Raw genomic sequence first — 22779 nt, forward strand, 5'->3', positions numbered from 1 at the left:
AAACACCCTCTAACTATAAGGGACTTTAATATTGCAACAAAACCAGAGAAAGAAAGAAACCCAGAAAAGTCATATGCATTGATATTCAGGCTACCAGGAAAAATATGATTTCAAACATTTTTTTAAAAGACAGTTTTGTAGGCCTATTGATTCCTTCTGCACATTTCAAGGTAAAGTGGTTACTTTGTAGTTGACTTGATAGTATAACAAAGATCTCTCAGGAATCTGGATTTAACAAGAACCCTCTTTATAAAAGAAAAAGAAAAATTAAAGCTCAAACTAACTGGAATAAATGGTATGCAAGTACATGTGCTTAACATGCAATCTACTTATGCAATAATCCCATATTTCTTCCAAAGCATAAATCAATAAATCTTTCCTGCTGCACTATAAATTCCAAGGTCATGAACAAAGATGTTTATTAGTATAATTACAAGGTAGAAATAATACCATTAAGCCTCCAGTTCCAGGTCTCATAAATTAATAGAAATAGAAGATTAAGAAAGTGTCAAGTATGGTTTTAATTTTTAGCCACTAAAAAAATTCCTAGTGTGACTCTCTTCTCTGACATGATCTAACTTCTAGTTTCATTTTCATTTGGTCTTTGAAATTGCTAACATTTTTTTAAAAGTACTTGTAAAGTACAATTTTGTGATCATAAAAATTAAGATATGGCCTTAAGAAAAGAGAGGGGAAAGAGCCAAATTGAATGGCTGAAGGGAATTCATTTATAATATAATGAATCACTCAACTTTAAAGAAATTCTTCAAGGGGATCTCCATGTTCAATTTCTAAATACTTAAAATTCTACACAATTTTTAAACAGTGTTTGAAATCGATCTCTGAAGAACTGCAAATATGCACGATATTGATAATATCAATAGGTTCTTGATTACCCTCCAATATCCAGTGGCCTCACTTTTTACTCCCCACATAAGCAAAAAATCAGTATTTCAGAGAAAAAAAGTTTCTGACATATGATCAAAGACTTTGAGTGCATGATTTCACATGAGAAAAAGAATTGCATCAAATGAGAACCTCTAATTTTCAATGTCTGCACTTCCTATTATTATGGAATTTATTATCATTAGAATCTATCAAAAAGACCAGGTAGCTGTCCTATGGTTCTATTTGTTTTGTTTGGGGGCAATTTTTTTTTTTTAATATACTTTCTGTCTAACAAGCAGCAAACTGCAGTACAGAGCCTAGAAAATAAATACCCCTGATTTTTCTGTCACTGGAAGAATATATGAATTTTAATACCATAAAGGTATGTTTATGTGCCCTCCGATTACAGCATATCTGGAACATTTAAGGCTAAAATAAATCTCAACACATCATCTACATCTGGTACTTTCATGCCTTGTCAGAATTTTTCACCACCTGAGAAATAAACAAAAAAAAAAACACCTTCTTGTAAGGATATTACGTTTAATAGGTACTCACTTAATGCCTTAGTCGCTTGTTTAAATAAAAACAGCATTCCAACAAGTAATTTTCTGGGTTCTACCAGTCATATCACTGCTTGGGGACCAAAGACCTATTCAAATCCCAGCAAGGCTACAGGAACAGCAGCTCCTCTACCAAAGACAGTAGATTTGTTTAATAAACAAACCATCTCCACAGACTTCTCCAATCTCAGTCAGTAGTGAAGTGCTTTTGATATCGTCTACCCTTAGGACACATAGCTTTTACATACAATTCTAACATAGTTCTTACACAGTTTGCACATAGCTTTAATAAATCCATCATCGTTCTCTCACATACCAAGTTTTGCAGCCTTTTCAGTGAGAAAGAAAACACAGTAAGCAGATTTACAGCACCTGAAGCTTTAGACACTTCAGACCTTAAAATTAGTCACTAATGTTCTTTGGCCTGTTATTCCATCTCACATCTTTGCATCTTTCTTTTCTCCTCATCCTCTCTCATCTTGCATTTTCAGAATCATGGCTTTCCATTCAGACTTCTCAGGATGGTCCTAATTTCTTTAAACTTCCTTCGGGCTATCCAGTACCATTTTTCCGTTTTGCCCATTGTGGTTTCCCCAAAGCAAAAATCTTTCTTTATCTACTATGTTTGCTCCCCATCCACATAACAGATAAAAAAGAGGGATGTTAGCACCAACAGATGTACATACAGAGTCCTACTTTAACATTTATTAGTGGAGGAACTTGCTCAAATGACTAACATTCCTGAGACTAGTTTTCCTAACCTGGAAAAAAAGGAAATTACGCTGCCTAGACCATAGGTTGCTGTGAGGATTCAAGAGGGTGTTTTATTTCCGGTATCCTGTAAGGCCAGGTACAGTAATCACTCAAAAAACAGAATGCCTGCTACTCTTTGCCATGTGAAGTCTGACCTCTGGCTCCACCATTCTCGGAGCACAGGCAGGACTCAACACGCCAACGGCCAGAGCCCCGCCTCTTCTGTGTGCCAGGCAAGGAGGAGGTTCACTGGTCCACTAAAGGTACACACACCCTAGTAATTATTTTTGCAAATCAAAAGAAGCAAATTTTTGGAGAGGTTTTAGTGTTAGATTAGTTCAGTTATACAATACCGTGATTCAACAATTCTCTACAAGCCCTGGAGCTGATGGTAAGTGAGCTCCTTACCCCCATCACCTACTTCACCCATCCCCCACCTACCCCCTCGGGTCACCATCAGTTTGTTCTCTAGAGTTAAGAGTCTGTTTCTTGGGTTTGGCTTTCTCTCTTCTTTTCCCCCTTTGCTCATTTGTTTTGTTTCTTAAACCCCACATCTGAGTGAAATCATATGGTATTTGTCTTTCTCTGACTTATTAACAGCAGCTAATTTACAGACCTGTTTTTAGAAAAGAGCAAAATAATGCTACAGAGATAGTTTTAATGTAAAACTTAACAACTCTCTGATGACCTATAGTTTCTACAAATAATATCATTCAGACTTCCCTAGCACCCCGTATCTCTGCATCTCTCTCCGTTCTGCATAACACACGAGTGTTCCCAGGTCTGTTCTCTCCCATGAACTTCAATGTCCGTGCAAAAAGGAACATTCACTAGTTGCTGAATAAATATCTCCTTTGAAAACTATCTCCTTTTACAGAGTTTCTACATATAAATCTAGCATGAGAAGAAATATCTTAAAGTGTTGGGCATAGATTCAAAGTTACTATGCAATATTTCTGGGCATGTGACATCATTAAACAAACTTCCAATGAAATTCTTCACGTAGGACTTTCCTAGGTCCTGCTCTTTTCTACCTCCTCTTTTTCTTGCTGGCTTCCAAATTTAGATCTTTCCTACATTTGTCTGCTCTCTCACACTTCAAGATCTTTCCTCTATTCCTTACTACTTTGGCGACACTTGACCACAACCGCCAACTATACCTTTCCTCACTCAAATGTATGATCCTCTCAAATTAAATAAAACCAAAAACTGAAATCCTAATCTTTCTTATATTCCCCAAACTGATCTCCCACCCTAATCTCTTTCTGTTAGGAAAACTATTAATCTTACACAGTAAAATATTAATTCATCTTTTATTCTTCTCTATTCCTATAGCCTCTACCTTAACCCTCTTAGGAAGCCCAAGTATTGAAGGTGTCTAAAAAAGAAAGGTCCTCACCTCAGATTTTTTAAAATGAGTTATAAGCAATAACAAGATTAATCCTTTTCCCTGATTCTGGCCCACAGGAAAGCAGGTCAGGTATGGAGAATTCTCACATTAACTGCTCAGGCACAAAGAAAGGATAGCTTAGAAGTGGAGCTGTTTATTCAGCTACAACAAACTAGAGGTCCGAGAATAACTAGATTTTTTTTTTTTTTAACCCAAGTGGACAATTCAATCTAAAAGGAACAAAACTCAGGGCACTCTCTCACCCAATAATCTTAATGAGATTAAAGACACATATACACAAAATCAGGAACAAGAAGGAGCTGATAATATCAGATATATGGAGATTTTTTTTTAAGCATCATGAGGAACAATATGGCACAGTCCGTGTATATGAACACATTCTCAAATTTGAATGAAATGGAAGATTTTTATAAAAATATACAGTCAGACAACCGATTCAAGGAGGCCCAAAGTCCAATTCAAGATGACTCCTCTCCCCCATCAAAACTCCATTCTAGGAAAAAGGATCAACAAACAAAAGTAAAGGGAGAGGGATCATGAACAGAAGACTTCAGATGAAACCCAGAAGAGGGGGCCACAGCCTTCAGCCTCGAGGACGTGTGGAAGACAGGGACAGAGCAGAGGAGTGCTGCCCTACCACCTGGCAGATGTTTGTGAAAGCATGAGGCACAGTAAAGGCAGCAGGAAGTCAAGATGCAGAAGACAGAAATGCATGGAAGGACAGTACTCAGAATGTCCAACCACACCCACAAGTCCTTCCCCAACCGTGCAGAACCCACTGTAACCTGTTTTACCTGCAAGCAAAACAGAACTAAAACCAAACAAGAACTGGGTGAGTGAGTGAGGGGAGAAACAGGCAGCTCAGCCATGAGCATTAGTGCCACAGAACAAAGACCAGCATGCTCATCTGGGGGTCACCCAGCCCAACAGCCAGCCTACAGCCCTTCGCTCTAGAAGAAAGCAAACCAGTGACCAAGTCTTCCCTTTTTTTCATTTTTAAATATGAACAACCAATCTAATCCTACCATGAATTTGGTAAACTTGAAGTAGGCTGAATTACCAACACTCACGTGAAGATAAGCTTTTGAAAGCCGAACAGCTGCAGATGAAGACATTTCTAGAATCATTCGAATTTCCATTTCTAGGTATTTTAACCAATCTGCTTTTCTAAAAAAAAAAAAAAAAAAAAAAAACCCATCAGAGAAAATAAAATGCCCCAGATTCTGAAAAAAAAAAATACTGTATTGGATGGGCTGTGAAGTTGGGCAGATCCTGAACTGAAATACTGATGCCACAACCTACAACCTTCCAGTTACTAGGGGTGCAGAACAAACATAGTGGTGTGAAACCCCCCACTTATCAGACTCATGGATTCTGTGGGTTGGGTAGTAAGACGAGGCATGGCAAGGAGTGCAAGTGTCTGCTCCTTGAGAACTGGAGCCTTGGTGGCAGGCTAGTGTGAAAGCATCAGAAGGCTCATTCACATGCGTCTGGCCGCAGATGGGTGCTGGCTTGTTGCATCAGACCTGAAAACAACCATCCATAGTTCACCATGTGGCCTGGGCCTCCAGAGAACAATGGTTGGATTCCACCAGAGAACACTGACAGAGAAACTCAAGAGAAGCCAAGAGCAAGAGAAGAGAATGAACAGGCAGAAGCCAGGGTGCCTTTTATGACCTAGTGCTAACAGTCAGGCAGTATCACTTCTTCCTTAATGCTCTTCACAGGAGGAGTCACAAAGGCCCACCCAATCTCAAGGAAAGGGAAACAAACTTGACCTCTTAATATTGGGCTGGTAAGATTATGGAAGTATCTTCCAGGGACTAGAAGGACTAGAAATATTACTGTGGCTATCTCTATACAATACAGTCTTTGACAGCCCCCCACATGAAAGAAAGGGGGCGAGAGAAATAAACAGGAAAGATACATAGAGACTTCAGAAGAAAGAGAATTTAAATAATTGTTTGTCTATTAAACACACAAAAGCCATGTTTTAAAAAGGATGTTATAAAAAAAACTAGAGAAAGAACAGCAATTCTTAGAAATTAAAAATGAGTAATATAAAATATTTGAACAGAAAAATTAAACATACAGACTTGATCAGAATCAAAAACAAAAAGAAAATGTAAGACAAAATGTAAGAACCACAGAGGATCAAGTCAGGATATTCAATTTTTGACAGACTAATAGGTGTTCCAGAGAGAGAGAAGGAGGGGGGTTGAGGGGAAGCAGGAGAAAATGAGGTTGAATTCTGAAGCATCTATCCAGGATCATTCCACAAAGTAAGAACGTTAATCCTTCCGAGGATTAGCATCTGCCTCATTTCGGTGCTCTCCTGCCGCCAAGACTGAGCTAAACTTGAAGTAGGCTGAATTACCAACACTCACGTGAAGATAAGCTTTTGAAAGCTGAACAGCTGCAGATGAAGACATTTCTAGAATTATTCCAATTTCCATTTCTAGATATTTTAACCAATCTGCTTTTCTAAAAAAATCCATCAGAGAAAATAAAATGCCCCAGATTCTGAAAGAAAATACTGTATTGGATGGGCTATGAAGTTGGGCAGATCCTGAACTGAAATACTGATATGCCACAACCTACAAACACGTGATTCTGGGCAAATGCATTAATAACTCTGATCCTTAATTCATTATACATTTATATTTGTGTATTATCATATGCATCTTTCCAAGTAACCGTGAGCATTACAGAAAATGTAACAGAGTTTCTGGTCCACAGTAGTGATATTGTTGGTAAGATATTCAAGGTCCTCATGAGATTCGCCAGGTGTGATAACTACATTCCCACTCTGCCTACATCATCAGAGGAACATTCTCTGAACTAATGGTAAGATAACTGAACTACTCATTGCCTGGCCTCACTTACTACCTGTCTGTGTTTTCAGTTATCAGTTATGTGCTTTGTATTAAGGCAGAAGTCCACAGCTAAAAGAAGCAAATCAATAGGTTCTACTTCTAATAGGGTGAACTAAAAAGTACTGTCATCTGAGATTTAGCCATAGATGGAGGTAGAAGAAAAGCTGGGGTGATTCTCCTTATGTTTTGCCTGCCTACCATGAGAAAAGAGATGGGAGAGTTAGAGCAGGAGAAAAGTAAACTCCTTCCATCTCTTTATTTATTATTACTTCCGTAAGCATAGTAAGTGGATTACCGCCATCAAAGTCTGAGAACCCAAGAGGAAAGGAAACATTTTAACAGCAGACTGGCCTCAAGTCTCAAGCCATGTAGATAATGACTATCTCATAATAATACTGTGAGCTATGTTGGAATTCAGGCAATGATTGGACCACCAGAGGCTGTCCAAGCAAATTATAAGGGACCATTTGTACACAAAGTACAATGAGGAGTCTAGAGGTAAGACAATAGTAATGGATTAGTAAGAGAGCTATCAAATTGTACACAAATACTGTTTCTTAAGAGTTTACCATGGAGAAATCAGCCAGTTTCCTGCATGGACTTTGCTATGTTTAGCTATTTTAATAAAGATTTTTATTAATTACAAAAAAAAGAAAATCCTGTGAAATTCAGAGTTCTAGGTCTTAGGGAAAGCCCAAGCTTTGTCAATGGAGACCATAAGATCAAGTAAATCAAAGCACTTGCTACCACCTGGGGGCAGCATACCACTAACTGTTGGAAACAACCTAAGGGCAAGGAGCCAACAGAAGACTTAACAAGCAAATGACAAAGACCACACCCAAAACATGTCATAAAATGGGTTTTTACCAGTGTACTTTCCAACATACATGCGGATATACCTAGATGTATAGTGTGTATATTTACATACACAACTAATATATAAGTAGAAATAGTTATATATAGAATTGCTATATACAACTTGCACTATATATTATATGTAAACATATAAATAAAATCTATGTAATTTACTTATATGGAGTATATATGTATGTATATACATATAACTGTATATACGTATTATATCTGTATATATATATATGAATATGATTAAAACCAAAACATCAATGTCATTTTTTAATAAAATGGAAATTTTGATAATGAACTGTACAATTCCTTTTTGTAAAGTTCAAAAGAGACTTTTCTCTACCGTGTAGCCTAATTCAGAATATGATTAAATGGCTTGATAGGGGAAAATCAGATTCACTACTACTGAATTTTCTTTAAGCAGGCAATATATGATAGATGATAGAAATATGCATTCTTTCAAGTCTAACAGCAATAATATCTTCTAAAACTGACCCCTAGAATGACTTTGTTCAAAGGCAAATAATTTTCTGTTCTGTCATAAAATATTCTTATGATATACCAAAAAAATATGTGGCATTTATCAATTTTCTTTTAAAAAGGTGTGAAGCAGAGCACCTGGGTGGCTCAGTCAGTTAAGCATCTGCCTTCAGGTGAGGTCATGATCTCAGAACCCTGGGATCAAACCCCGTAACCAGCTCCCTGCTCAAGGGGTGTCTGCTTCTCCCTCTCCCTCTGCCTCCTCCCCCCTGCTCATGCTCTGTGACTTTCTCTCTTGCAAACAAATAAATAAAATCTTAAAAACTAAAAACGTGTGAAGCATTTTATTTTTCTTAAATATGAAAATTTTCTGCTGTAATAAATTAATATTAAAATTTCCAACCATAACACTCTTTAAAGCTATTAAGGATCTTAAAGAAAAACCTTCTAAGCAATATTAACAAACACATCCGGCTTTTATAAAAAGCAGCCTCACATCATATATATTATCAACTTTTTTTCCAATTATTTTTTCTTCATCTACACAATGTAAGCAATAATTCTTCTCTTAAAATGTCACAACTGTTAAATAAAATATTATGAAGTGCCTTACCAATATGTCTAACTAAAGCATATACTCAGAAATGTTTGTTCTACCTCTTTTCTAAAACTACACTATAGGAATATCCGGGTGGCTCAGTCAGTTGAGTTCCTAACTCTTGGTTTCTGCTCAGGTCATGATCTAAGGGTCGTGGGATCGAGCCCTGTGTTGGGCTTGTACTGAGTGTGGAGTCTGCTTAAGATTTTCTCTCTCCCTCTCTCCTTTTGTTCTTCCCCGACCAATAATAATAATAATAATAATAATAAACAACTACACTACAAATAACAAATTAACTTTACACAAAATTATTTGAACAAAAAAACACCTATGTGGTAGAAAATTCATTGCTCATTTTATGCTCACTACAAAACCAAAAACATACAGCTTTCCTTACCTGTAACACTGGTAAATGTTCTTGGCTTTGACTGGTGTTTTCATGGTAATATCTAATGATATCCAATGCTGGTGAAAATGGGGTCAAATATGTGCTTTTTCTTAAGATTTATTTATTTATTTTATTTTATTTGAGGAGGGTAGGGGCACAGGGAGTAGGAGAGAGAGAATCTCAAGCAGACTTCATGCTGAGCTCAGAGCCCGATGCAAGGCTTGATCTCACAAGCCTGAGATCACCACCTGAGCCAAAAGCAGAGCCCCACGTTCAACCAACTAAGCCACCCAGCACCCCAAGCAGGTGCTCTTATATACTTTTTCAGATATATACACCAGAAGAAATACAGATCTGAAAAAAAATGTTCATAGTCTTAAACACACCACACACACACACACCCCAATTTAAAAGTATCTATATTTTGACCCAATAAATCGTGCTTCTTGAGCTCTATCCTGAGAATATAATCAGCTGTGTAGTCAAAGACTTAAATATGAAGTACTCATCTTAATTTTAATAGTGGAAAATGGATACATTCTGAATATCCAACAATGAGAAAATAGTTATATTTTAACATAAGATGGAATAGGATATGGCTTATTAAGATAGACTTCTTAAATAATTTTAACATTGACATTTATTGCCAACCCCATCCACCCAGTTGTTAGAATTATCCTTGACTCCGCTCTTTCACACGTCACACCTAATCCACCAGAAATTCTGCACATTTTACCATCAAAATGCAAATATATCCAGAATCTCATTATTCTTTACTCCGAGCACCCTGTTCCAAGCCACCATTATCTCTGGTCTAGATCATAGTGTTAGCCTCTAACTGGTGTCTGCTCCTACTTTGGCATACCTATCGTCTAAATTCTAACAGATGCCAGAATGGTGTGAATGTAAATGTCAAAGTAATACCACTCTGCCTAAAAAACAAGATATAGCACTATATATAGCAGACTTCCAGTTTTATTTGCCAAATATGAATGATGGTTACATATGTGTGACAACGGATCTCCATATATTTTGGAGTTTTTTTCCTATGTTTTTAAAATTTTTCTTACTTTGATCATGTTTTATCAGAAAAACAAATTAGGTAATGTTTGCAAAAAATTTTACATAAAGTTAAACTGTATTATTCAAAATACTTTCAATAATATTTAAAATTTGATCTAACCAAAGATTAGATTCAATTAAGAAACATGTCAACTCTAATCTCAAATTGCCCCTTGCTGACCACAAATTTAAACATGGAGAAGGCATTTTAAAATTATATATGAGAGCATACACTTCAAAAAAAAGTAAATTATGTCATGGTAAGTTTAAACAGAAAAGGAATTTTATTTTAGTATATATTTTTATGTTGTTCAGATTAACAAAATAAAAATAACAACTTTTTATGAATCTTCTAGATTCTAGCTTGAATCTTCTCTGCTAAATTAATATTTTTAAAAAATGTTCTCAGAGCTGTTGTTTTTTCTTAATTTCTTTTTTCTCTGACCTTGAAATATAATTGACTACCCTTTAGGTCTCAATGGTATAAGTCATTAGGAAGATAAAAAAATATATGGGATTAAAGTAAAAAATGATAAGACTTAAATTAAGTAATGACGTTAATAATCCTAGTTTATGAAAGTGGGTTATGTGATAGATGTTAATTATTATTATAATCAGGGTTTATCAAGTAAAAAATGTTTAAATTTTATAAGGTAAATGAATTTGAGGCCCCTTTTGTTAAAAGCTACTAGAGAAAATATGGCTATTTATTCAAAATTATGTAAATAAGTGGCTTCGGTGCAATAGTCACCTTTTATACCCCCAGAGTATGTCAAATAATTTTAGTAATAATATAAAAGTTAGTACTTTTTTAACAAAAAGAAGGTAAATATTCATAAAATGTGACCCTTTGTCATCCAACTCCAAAAATCCCTGCAAATTATTCCATTTGAATTTTTTAAAACATACTCTTTCTTCTTGCTTCTTTCCCATCCATAATCTAAGTGTAATTATGTTTCAGAATGGAAAATAATAAAGAACAGGTTAATTTTCTATTAAAATTGAGACATAAGCAAAAAAAAACAGAGCAGCTGCAGGAAGGTGAGGAACAATCCAGGGAGCTTGAAAGAGACGTCTTTGAGACCCTGTGAGTCTGCTGCCGGTTGATGGACACTAGACAAGATAGTAGAAGTAGGCAGGTGACAGAAATGATGACAAAAATGCTGAGGCCCCTGGGTGGTGCAGTCAGTTGAGCGACCAACTCTTGGTTCCAGCTCAGGTCATGATCTCAGGGTTTTGAGATCAAGTCCCGAGTTGGACTCCAAGCTCAGCAAGCAGTCTGCTAAAGTTTCTCTCTCCCTCTCCCCCCACCCCACCCATGCTCATTCTTTTTAAAAAATGATGACCAAAAAGGGCATGTAAATAAGAGCCGGACCCAAATTAGACAAAGAACTATTTGGAAGACTTACTGTGAATAAATCTTTATTTTTTCCCTAAGCCATTTTCTCTCAACCAACGTCTGCAGAATTCCAAAACTGTGACAATTCAGAGAATTTAAGATTTTATAATAGTTTCAGAAGCTCTCTCCCACTGTCATATCAAAAATCTCACTAAGCATTAAGATAATGGTATTCTTTTTTAAATTCAACATATTCTCCACAAAGTCAAGTGCTATCCTCTCCACACAGCAATGGCTCAAATATGTGTATTTATTAGATGAACAAAATTTATTTTTTAAGAAAGATAAATCTGGGGTGATTTTTTAACTTTAGAGAAAGATTACTGGCTTTATTAAGTTATCCTATAAATATAAAAATATTTAAATTTTCTATAAATAATAAATACATCTAATATATTTCAGATATAATTGAAAGCTATCAGAATTTAATAGGTACCTAACTTTTCTCAGGAAAAAAATGAGGAATGACTAGAGTTATACCTGTATTCTAATCCTAATGATTTACTCATTCTTAATGTCAAACTTAGTAGGGAGAGAGCAAAATTTAAAAAAAAAAAATCTCTTCATATAACCAATGTCATTTCAGGACTGTTAATTCAGTTTCTCCTTACTCTAATCTATTAATATTTTTTCTAAATGCACAGATCTAATGCCCATCAGCAAATGAATAACTAAATAAACCATGATATTTATAGTATAGAATTCTGTGCATTGACTAAAATGATAGTTCATTTAAGGTTTGTTGTTTAAGGCTCGAAGAGTTTTAAACTATTTTAGCCCAGACTTGTGGTTTCTGAGGCAACACAATTGCCTCAAAAGGTTGGCAGGTTTTAATCTGTTTGCTTCCAGTCAGTGCCACAAACCAATAAGTACTCCAAGACTCTTGGAGGTACCTCCTTCCTGGTGTGCCTGTTTCCATATGCCCACATGTGCATGCAGGCATTGACCATAATGGTGATGACCCTGCACCCAGCTAGGTAACAGGTGAGAATAAGAGAACTATCCCTCTAATCTGTTCTAAGCCAATGCCTCATACTTTGGTGTCGGTTAGAGCATCAGCCCATTTTCAGGTACAAATTTCTGTATTAGTTCTTGAAACTATTTTACCTCACAGGTTGACTCTCTCATTACTGTAACTGCTTATTTTAATCATTTTTTCATGTATGTCATTAAAAAAATATATGTAAGGCAGAATCCAAGATGAAATGGTTCGTATAAATGTGACTAAATTTAAATCTAAGCTTAAAGTTAAGAAAAAAATAAATAAAAACGTACTTTACATATGAAATAAAGAAATGCTTCCTAACTAAACTGCTTCAGAGGTGGGGCACCTGAGTGGCTCAGTTGGTTAAATGGCTGCCTTCACTTCAAGTCATGATCCCAGCATCCTGGGATCCAGTCCTGTGTTGGGCTCCCTGCTCAGCGGGGAGTCTGCTTCTCCCTCTACCCCTCCCCGCCTTGTTCATGCACTCTCAATCTCTCTCTCTCTCTCAAATAAATAAAATCTTAAAAATAAAACTGTTTCAGATGTTCAGTAGTACTAATGATATTGTAGACAAACAATGCAAAATACCTTAGGAATGGAGTGGGGAAGTGGGGAAAAGATAATAAATCTTTGACTTGTTCCACTTTTTTCCATATGACATTTTCCATATCCATTTGTCTACAGCTCCCAATCATAGAGAGGTATGCTAGATCCATGTAATTCCCGCCTTCAAACCATGTTCCCTTTGCTGACTTGAGATCTTGGAGAATTTTATAACTATTAAACTAGTTCCACTAATTCACAATCAGCAACAGAAAATCATCTTTCAGGACGGCTGAGTGGCTCACTTGGTTAAGCGGCTGCCTTCGGGTCAGGTCATGATCTCAGCGTACTGGGATTGAGTCCAGCATCGGGCTCCTTGCTCAGCAGGGAGACTGCTTCTCCCTCTGCCTCTGCCTGCGCCTCTGCCTGCCTGCGCTCACTCACTCTCTCTGACAAAAAAAAAAAAAAAAAAAAAAAAAAGCCACTTTCCTAAGCCCACAGATTTTAAGATTTTCTCTTTGTCTCTGCTACTCTATAGATTTCATTACTCTGTTTCTAGGTGCTTATTCATTTTTTTCATCCTGCTCACAGTTCAGTGAGTTCCTTTAATTTGAGAAGTTACTTTCTTTAAATCTATAAAACTTTTAGTCCTTCTTGCTCAAAATATTGCTTTGTCCTGATTCTGCTTCTAAAAGTTTATTAAACATTTTTTCAGTCCATTTTACTCTACTTTCATTCTTTTATTAAATATAACTCATTCTTGGGATGCCTGAATGGTTCAGTCAGTTAAGTGTTTGCCTTTGGCTTGGGTCATGATCCCAGGGTCCTGGGGATTAAGTCCTGCATCAGGCTCCCTGCTCAGCGGGGAGTCTGCTTCTCCCTCTCCATCTGCCTGCTGCTCCCCCTACTTGTTCTAGCTCTCTCTCTCTGATGAATAAATAAATAAAATCTTTTATGTATATGTGTGTGTATGTGTAAATCTCTTTTTTGTTGGTATTAACTTCCTATTCTCCACCACTTTGTCTCTGCAGAGTGGGTAATTTCCTCACTATCTTTCAGTTCCCTAACATCTCTTCAATGTCTACCCAAAGTTCAAACTGTTCACTGCATTTTTAATTTCAATGACATCTTCATTTCATGTCTTATAATTTCTATTCATACCTTATTTCTCACAATATTTAAAAACACTTAAAGTATAATCTAAAATAACTTTCAACCTGAAAAGTCTTAAAAGGGAGAATTTGCCTTTTCTGCCTATTTTCAAGATGGGACATCTCTTCAATCAGACTTGGACCTCAGACCGGAACTAACACCATTGTCTCTCCTGCTTCGCAGGCTTCCAGACTCTAACTGGAACTACACCACCGACTCTCCTGGGTCTGCAGCTTGCCAACTGCAGATCCTGGGACTTCCAGCCTCCACAACTGTGTGAACCAATTCCTTATGATAAATCTCCGCCTACATCCTTCTTTGTCTCTTTAGAGTGTCCACTGTATTTGGCTGGGTTCTCATAACTACAAGGATGAACATTCTCTGTACATATGAAAAACATAAATATATACACATACTTATGTATATACGCAAACACACACAATTCTCTGGAGAATCCATTCTAATACAAAACCATCTACACTGATACAGGGGAACAAACAGCATGGACATACTCCCTCTCACACACACAACACACATACAATCATGTTCTCTAAACACACAAAAATTCCATATTGTCTAAAGAAAGCCTCTTATACATTCTGTTTGCTTTTGTCTTCCTCATCTCAGGCTTTATCGGCTCATCTTTAATTGCTTTATAAAGCTAGTTTTTCTTCCTTTTGTTGATAGAGAGGTCTAAGGCTGCCCCATATATTGTTCACTGGTTGTATAAATGGGAATAGTTTTTAAAAACTTAGCATCATTTTACATGTACAATGCCTGCTAAGCATGATATGAATAAAGTGTGAAAAAAATTTTTAAATGTGTGAAAATTAAAAAAAAATAAATAAAGTACCTTTCAACATTTAGTATTCCTACCACCTGAGGTACAATTTTCTCATTTGTTGTGCAATTCATTTCTTCACATGGTTGTAATATTGAACTTCCCATAAAAGTCTCCTGTGCTCTATAAAGCACCCCTACTGAATATTCTCAAGCCTTCTTCTATCAGGTCACATGGGTTCTGCAAGGCCATAGTTTGCCATACAGAAGATCACTGCTCAGCAGGGCAGCCCTTGGACATGAAGGGAGCATAAACCAAGACCTGACTTTCATGGGTGACACAAGCCTGGCCTTCCGTTTCCTTTGTGACTTTTTCCCCTACCCGATGTCCAGAGTAGCTATCAAATTCCCCTGTAGCTAGCAGGCAGGAACATCTCCTCTCCACTTCCCCATGGGGCAGCCCTTCCCGACCCCCAGTTTCACACCGGTAGCTCTTTCCTAGTCTAATCTCAGGGAAGCCTGGATTTCCCTAACGTTGGGATTACCAACTCTAGCCCCCAGCTTGATGTGTACACCACAGTGAGCTCCCTACACTTCGCCTCCTCTCACTGCCTGGTTGTGGATATCCTCTCTCTTTCTAGTCTCTCAGCATTTCACTCACTTCACTTTAAGCTCGGCTATATACTGCACAATTCGTTTGTGATATATTATCTAGTGTCCACTCCATGTGTTTGGGGTAAGAAGGGAAGTCCTTTCACATGAGCAAAATTTTGATACCATGAAAATGACAAGGACGGTATGAGAGAGATAAATAATAAAACAATCAAATTAAGAACATCGATTTTAAAGTCCTAAGTGAAAAATTAATAAACTGAGTGTAGAAATGTATTTTTAAAAATCAACACAACTAAACAGGGTTGACTTAGGTATGCAAGGCTGGCTTAACATTAGAATACTGAATAATGTAATCAGCAACTTCAGATACAAAATAGTTTGGGCTTTCTGCTCACCTACAGTTCCTGTCACATGTTCTTTGGGCTGCTTCTTTGTTTTTTTAAGATCCTTTAAACATTAAAAACCATTCTTTGCTCACGGGCCATACAAACCCAAGCTGTGGGCCATAGTTTGCCAATCCCTAATATAATGCAACACACCAACAGAATAAGGGAGACGAATCATAATTATCCCCACAGATACATAAAAATGTATGGGATAATATCCAACATTTATTCACAATATTTTTATTTATGCATCATCCAGGAAGAAAACTCCTTTAACCCTATAAAGATTTATCAACTAAAAACCTGTAGCAAATTTGCTTCTTTTTTTTTATTATTTCTTTTCAGCATTAACAGAATTCATTTTTTATGCACCACACCCAGTGCTCCACTCAATCCGTGCCCTCCATAATACCCACCACCAGGCTCACCCAACTTCCCACCCCCCGCCCCTTCAAAACCTTCAGATTGTTTTTCAGAGTCCATAGTCTCTCATGATTCATCTCCCCTTCCAATTTCCCTCAACTCCCTTCTCCTCTCCATCTCCCTATGTCCTCCATGTTATTTGTTATGCTCCACAAATAAGTGAAACCATATGATAATTGACCCTCTCTGCTTGACTTATTTCACTCAGCATAATCTCTTCCAGTCCCGTCCATGTTGATACAAAAGTTGGGTATTCACCCTTTTTGATGGAGGCATAATACTCCATAGTGTATATGGACCACATCTTCCTTATCCATTTGTCCGTTGAAGGGCATCTTGGTTCTTTACACAGTTTGGCGACTGTGGCCATTGCTGCTATAAACATTGGGGTACAGATGGCCCTTCTTTTCACTACATCTGTATGTTTGGGGTAAATACCCAGTAGTGTAATTGCAGGGTCATAGGGAAGCTCTATTTTTAATTTCTTAAGGAATCTCCACACTGCAAACTTCCTTCTTAATGGATAGACTTAAGAAAGAGTCTCTTCAAGGCAGAGAGCAAGATAAGGATGCCTGCTGCCCCTACCCCTACTCAGCACTGAACACTACCAGTGAAGTCAGAAAAAATATAAAGATAAAGGTTCGGAAAAGAAAAATAAACTGTCACTATAGAACAAATAATATAATGTTCTGTGTAGAAAACCCTAGAAAGTACAGATCAAGTATTATTCAAAGTGGTAAGAGAGTTTAGCAATGCGGCTGAATATAAGATTAACATACATGTCTGTGTGCCAGTTTCTTTGTTGAATTCCATCTGGTGAGGGGCTCCTGAAAGAACTAAATTAGGCAAGCTTTCTTTCAGAGAAAATCTTCCACTAGCTTCTGCCCAGACACTACCGACATGAAATTATCCCACTCAGGTTACTAGGCCGTTCCTTAGTGTGGGAGCCTCAGGCTCAAGGCCTGATCTGCTGGTGGAGCCCAAAGCTCTGTCTCCTTCTAAAAGAGCCCAAAGCTCTTCTAACATTGGTTTTGATATCTGCCTGCAGGGTAAGCCCCACATCCGTTCACAGTGCTAACGCTGATTCCACGCATTGGGGTCTGTTGGTGTTAGAATACTTTTGTCCTTGGAGATTCCTTTACTCTTTGATGCACTGCTGCAATAAAGGAAGTATCTTGGCCAAAACCTAGCTGTAACATAAAGGAAGGCCTTTCTGAACATCACATCCAACGTATGATTTATAAAGTAACTATTACATATAGAAAAATGACTAAAAACAAAACTCCAGAATGTTAATTGGTTGTTTTCAGATGATATGTTATAAGTAACTTGTTTTCTCTTCTGTATTTTCCATATCTTGTATTCACAAACTTATTTTGTTTTTATAAAGAAGCAAGGCACTTTATTATCTTTTTTTAGGATTGTATTTATTTATTAGAGAGAAGACAAACAGGGGGAGAGGCAGAGGCAGAGGGAGAAGTGGCTCCCCGCTGAGCAGGGAGACTAATGCAGGACTCGATCCCAGGACCCTGGTAACAAGATCTGGGCTGATGGTAGATGCTTAACTGATTGAGTCACTCAGGGATCGCAAGACACTTTACTTTTTAAAACAAAGTTATGCACAGGACAAATAAAAAACTATTCATTTGGGCACCTGGGTGGTTCAGTGGGTTAAGCCTCTGCCTTCGGCTCAGGTCATGATCTCAGGGTCCTGGGATCGAGTCCCGCATCGGGCTCTCTGCTCAGCAGGGAGCCTGCTTCCTCCTCTCTCTCTCTGCCTGCCTCTCTGCCTATTTGTGATCTCTCTCTGTCAAATAAATAAATAAAATCTTAAAAAAAAAAAAAACTATTCATTTAACTATTACTGAAAAAACACAAAAGAATATTTATCAACAATATACTTGCTTTTCAATCAGTATCCTAATTAATTCTCATAAAAATTCTGTAACATAAGTATCATTATCCCTAATTTTGCAGAAGATGAAACTGAGGCTTAGAAAGGTTAAGTTATTTGCCCAAGTGACAGAATGGGGATTTGAATTCGGAAATACTTGTTCCAAGGCCAGTGCTTTTTCTGCTGAACTGTGCTGCCTCCCACAAGAGAGCATTTTCACATCACCACCTGCTAGTTCTAATTAAGAGATAGTAATTAAACAATTCTCCACTCCTGACAATAATATTTAAGCTACTGGCATTTTAAAGAAATTAATATGAACAGCTTTTTATCTGCTGGAAGGTACTACACCTAAACACAAACTCCAAACTATTACAGAAAGAAAAGACTCCAATAGGACACAGCTATACGCTTTGTCAAACTCTAGTTAATTGTATTATCTATTAACAGGACATGAAGCATAAAAGTGTTGACCAATGTATTTCTAAAAATGTTCGACTGACTAGTAATCAAAGAAATACAAATTAGAGTGACAAGGCCATATTGATGAAATAGGCAAAAATTTTTAAGTAAAAATAGCCAGGTTGGGTAAAAAGTGAAACTGCTATACATTTTAGGAGAGAACTTAACTCATAAATATTTGCTGTAGGCCAATTTGTAATATTTACATTTTAAAATTCGTGTGGCCTTTCACCTAGCAATTCCTCATCTAGGAAGTTGTGCTAAAAATAATCACAGATATGTATATAAGGATTTAGCCACAAGTTTACTCATCTTAGAACTACATGGAAGGAGGGAAGAGGAAGGAAGGAAGGAAACTGACGTGAAAGAAACTAGGTTAATTAACTATGCATATTCAAAAGAATTCCATCAGCCATGAAAGATGATGACACTGCTATATTTATTGGCATGGGAAGAAATTATTGACATGATTATTTTAGAAAATAAATTAAAAATTATAGATAACAGTATTATTGTATTTTCACTAACCTATATTTGGTTATATTTTTATTATTTATAAAACATAAGGACTGAAATAATATACAACAAAATCTTGACTATAGATATATCTGATGATGTGATTTGGGATTCTCTTAACTTTCATTTTTCTTCTATTTTCTTATTTTTACACAATGGGATTTATTATTTGTGTAAAAAAAGGAAGAAAAAATTTTTGATATCACAGAATCATATCAGCTAGTAAAAATGTCTACAACTATTATTAATATATATTAAGTAATATGTTATGAAATAGTATGTACATTCTCATTTATGTAAGAAAAACTATATATATTAGGTTGAACCATACAAAACTGCTGCCATTTGTCTGTCTTTCATTTATAAAAACAGCAATTTCAAGTGGGTCAACTTAATACACATATTAGGAAAAATACATTCCAAAATATTAATAGTATCCTAGGAGTTCTAGGAGGCCTTTTTTTTTTTTCGTTAAGGTCATCTATATTTCCTTCTTTAAATTCATCTGTATTTTCTTTTTAAAATTTCCTTCTTTAAATTCATCTGTATTTTCTTTTTTAATTTCTAATTTTTTCTAAAACACTAAATCCCAGTCTCTGTATTTATAGGCCAGAAGACCCCAAGCAAGTCAACAGAACTCTCTTAGTTTCATCAAAAAACAATGGATGTGGGCCATGTGGGTAGATCAGTCTGTTGAGCATTGACCTTCGGCTCAGGTCATGATCTCAGCATCCTGGGATTGAGCCCTGCATCAGGCTCCTTCCTCAAGAGAAAACCTGCTTCTCAACCTGTCTCTACCACTCCCCCTGCTTGTGGTATCTCTGTCAAATAAATAATATCTTTTTTAAAAATGGGAATATTCCAAACAGAAAAATAAATTCAAAATGGATTCAAGACCTAATGTGAGACTTGAAACCATAAAAATCCTAAAGGAGAACACAGACAGTAATCTCTTTAACATCAGCCATAGCAACTTCCTTCTAGATACATCTCCTGAAGCCAGGGAAACAAAAGCAGAAATGGACTATTGGGACCTCAGGATAAAATGCTTCTACACAGCAAAGGAAACAATCAACAAAACTACAAGACAACTTACAGAAGGAGATATTTGCAGATGACATATCTAATAAAGGATCAATATTCAAAATAGATAAAGAATTTATAAGACTCAACACCCAAAAAATAATAATCCAATTTAAAAGTGGACAGAAGACATGAATACCCATTTTTCCAAAGAAGACATACAGTACAATTCTATTATACTTTATAGTCAACATTTCCCAAAGATACCACAGTCCTAAATCCATTAATGAAACTTTCTAAATGACAACTATTTTATTCTTTTCCCTTCTAAGTAGTTTTGCCACAAATATATGACAGAGAGAACAACTTTTCCTAATCAAACCATCCTCCTCCCCAGACACGCACTTCTATAAGAATCAGACAGACCCAGCCCCAGAACTTTTCAAAATCCAAAAGATACGTAGAGTTTCAAAGTCCAGGAGGCATAAAACAAGTAAAAGAAAAGAACTAGAGAAGAGGAAACAAGTTAAATGAAAACTTGTTAAAGTTAATGAAGTTAAATGAAAAAAAAAAAACTTGAAATAGTAATTATTACTGGAAAGACCCCTACAACTTTGTTTTCAGCTATCAAGTAAAACCTACTTCTACATTTTTGATACATGTGAATGGACACTTGGAATTGAGGTCCCAGAACCAAGTTCATTCCATCCTTATGAACTTGTACAGGATAAAATTTCAGATCTTGGGTTCTATTCCCTAGCCAGGAGATATAAATGAGTCCCTGGAAGATCCACACCTACAGGAAACAAACGACTACGCAAGAGATACTGTCCTACCTTAACAGCTTCTCCCAGAGTTTGGTTTTTGTCAGCTTCCTCACTGGAATGCAGTTCAAGTCTGTAATTCAACTCCTGTAGCTGCTGTGCCTGCTCGTTCAGTAGCATTTGGGCCTGTTGTTCCCGAAGTAATGCATTATTCAGTTCTTCACATGCACTTTCAAACTTCTCATGGGTGATCAATTTCTGAAAAGAGGTTAAAAAATTCACTTATAAGCTAGCTGCGTGGTTGTATCATTTAATTTTCAGAATTTGATTTGCCAACATAGACTGTAACACACACATTTCTAAGTGTCTGATACATGAAAAAAGTACAACTTGTTTTTCTTAATCTCACAAATCAAGATTTAAAAAATCACTCTGGTTTCTAACACCGAACAGCTATATTCCCAAAGTGATCATTTTTAATCAAATAAAATCTCAGGAAACTTATTTCAAGTTCACATAAATCCATAATGCTCAGTTTACATTTTCATACATGAGCACGTATTATAAAGAATGCAATTGCAGGAACTAAAGCCTTTAACGAGTGCTGATGATTTTTAAGTGATTACATGAAAATCTGTGTTCGGCATACATTACTATTCACGTCTCCCTGGTCAAACAACCTCTCCTTCAAGAGTCCTTACCAGACCATCCCTTCCCCCCTCCTCAGACTCCTCACACGGCCATACCATATTCTATTATTTTCTTTACAGTCATTATCATTATCTAAATTCACTTCATGTAACTCTTCCCTTTTTTACTGCCTGTCTGCACTCTGCCACCAACTACATGTCTAAGGATGGGAACACCCCTGGGCAGAGACCTCATTCTTCTTTCTCACCCAACACATAGTAGAGTGCCTGGTATTCAATAGTGCCCAGCAGATATTTGTTGAGTGAAAGAATATTCCTATATGAACATCTACAAATAAAACTTTGCGCCAGAGTATACAGCAGAGTTTTTACAGTATCATCTAAATCTAAAGACTGCTTTCAAGAATGGAGCAATACATCTGTCTAAACAGTTCTAGCCAGGGGCCATCCCTTAAAGGGTGGGGAATCCACGGCAGGACACACATGTATTATCTCTCCTGTTCAAAACAATTAAGCAAATGAAAAATTAATTACAGCAGACAACAAAGAGACATCTTGATCTTGAAGAACAAAGTGTGGGAATGTTTCACACAAGGGAAGCGCCCTGAGAAACATATATGGAAAACTAAAAGGCACGGTACAAGTCAATTAACCACGCTGTATATATAAATATATATGTCTATTTAAGACTGATAACTTTTCCATTGGTGAAAAGATTTGAAGGTAAATATAATTAACCACAAATATAAAGCAAATTGATTTAAAATTTTTTTTAATTTTGGGGGGAGGGGGGAAGAGCAGAATAAAAAAATCCTATTGATTCTAGGCATCTGGAATATATAAACCAGTACAGTTGAATGTGGACTTTATCTCTGAGTTTTCTGCCACATGAGACAAATGTGCCTGGCTACAGTTTCCTCATGGACCAAACAATAGCAAGCATGCATCTCAGGCAGAGAAGAAACGTTCTGCTAGAAACTTAGTTTAAGGATAAGTTTTATTACTTGGCTCTCTCTGTATCATAATATAGTTTTAACTCAGTTTTTATTTTGGCCACAGGTACCTTGCCTGCTGCCTCCCACAAGAAACTGTCTTTTACTATTATTTGCCTTTTCAAAGGTAGATGTAACACACTCCTCAACACTGATTAAATTTTAAAGTATAACATAAAAAACACAGCAACATTCTAGCATAAAAATAGGGAATGATTTACCTAAGTCGACACAAGGTAACAGGAATGATCCCAAGCACAGAGGAAAGAAAGTTGCCTCATTTCCTGAGAGTCCTCTAGGATCCTGTATTGG

General features: G+C 36.6%; 1 protein-coding gene across 1 annotated transcript in view; it reads right to left on the reverse strand.

Moving 5' to 3' along the window:
* Positions 1-22779, reverse strand: part of LOC123386979 (coiled-coil domain-containing protein 171-like) — a 98826-nt gene that overhangs the window by 71715 nt on the left and 4332 nt on the right. The window contains exon 3 of the mRNA XM_045073488.1: positions 20898-21083. Within this exon, the coding sequence (XP_044929423.1) occupies positions 20898-21083 (186 nt within the window). The remainder of the gene's footprint in view (positions 1-20897; positions 21084-22779) is intronic.

This window comes from Mustela putorius, unplaced genomic scaffold (assembly GCF_011764305.1).
Source record: "Mustela putorius furo isolate JIRA1106 unplaced genomic scaffold, ASM1176430v1.1 tig00537241_pilon_pilon_pilon, whole genome shotgun sequence".
Lineage (NCBI taxonomy): Eukaryota > Metazoa > Chordata > Mammalia > Carnivora > Mustelidae > Mustela > Mustela putorius.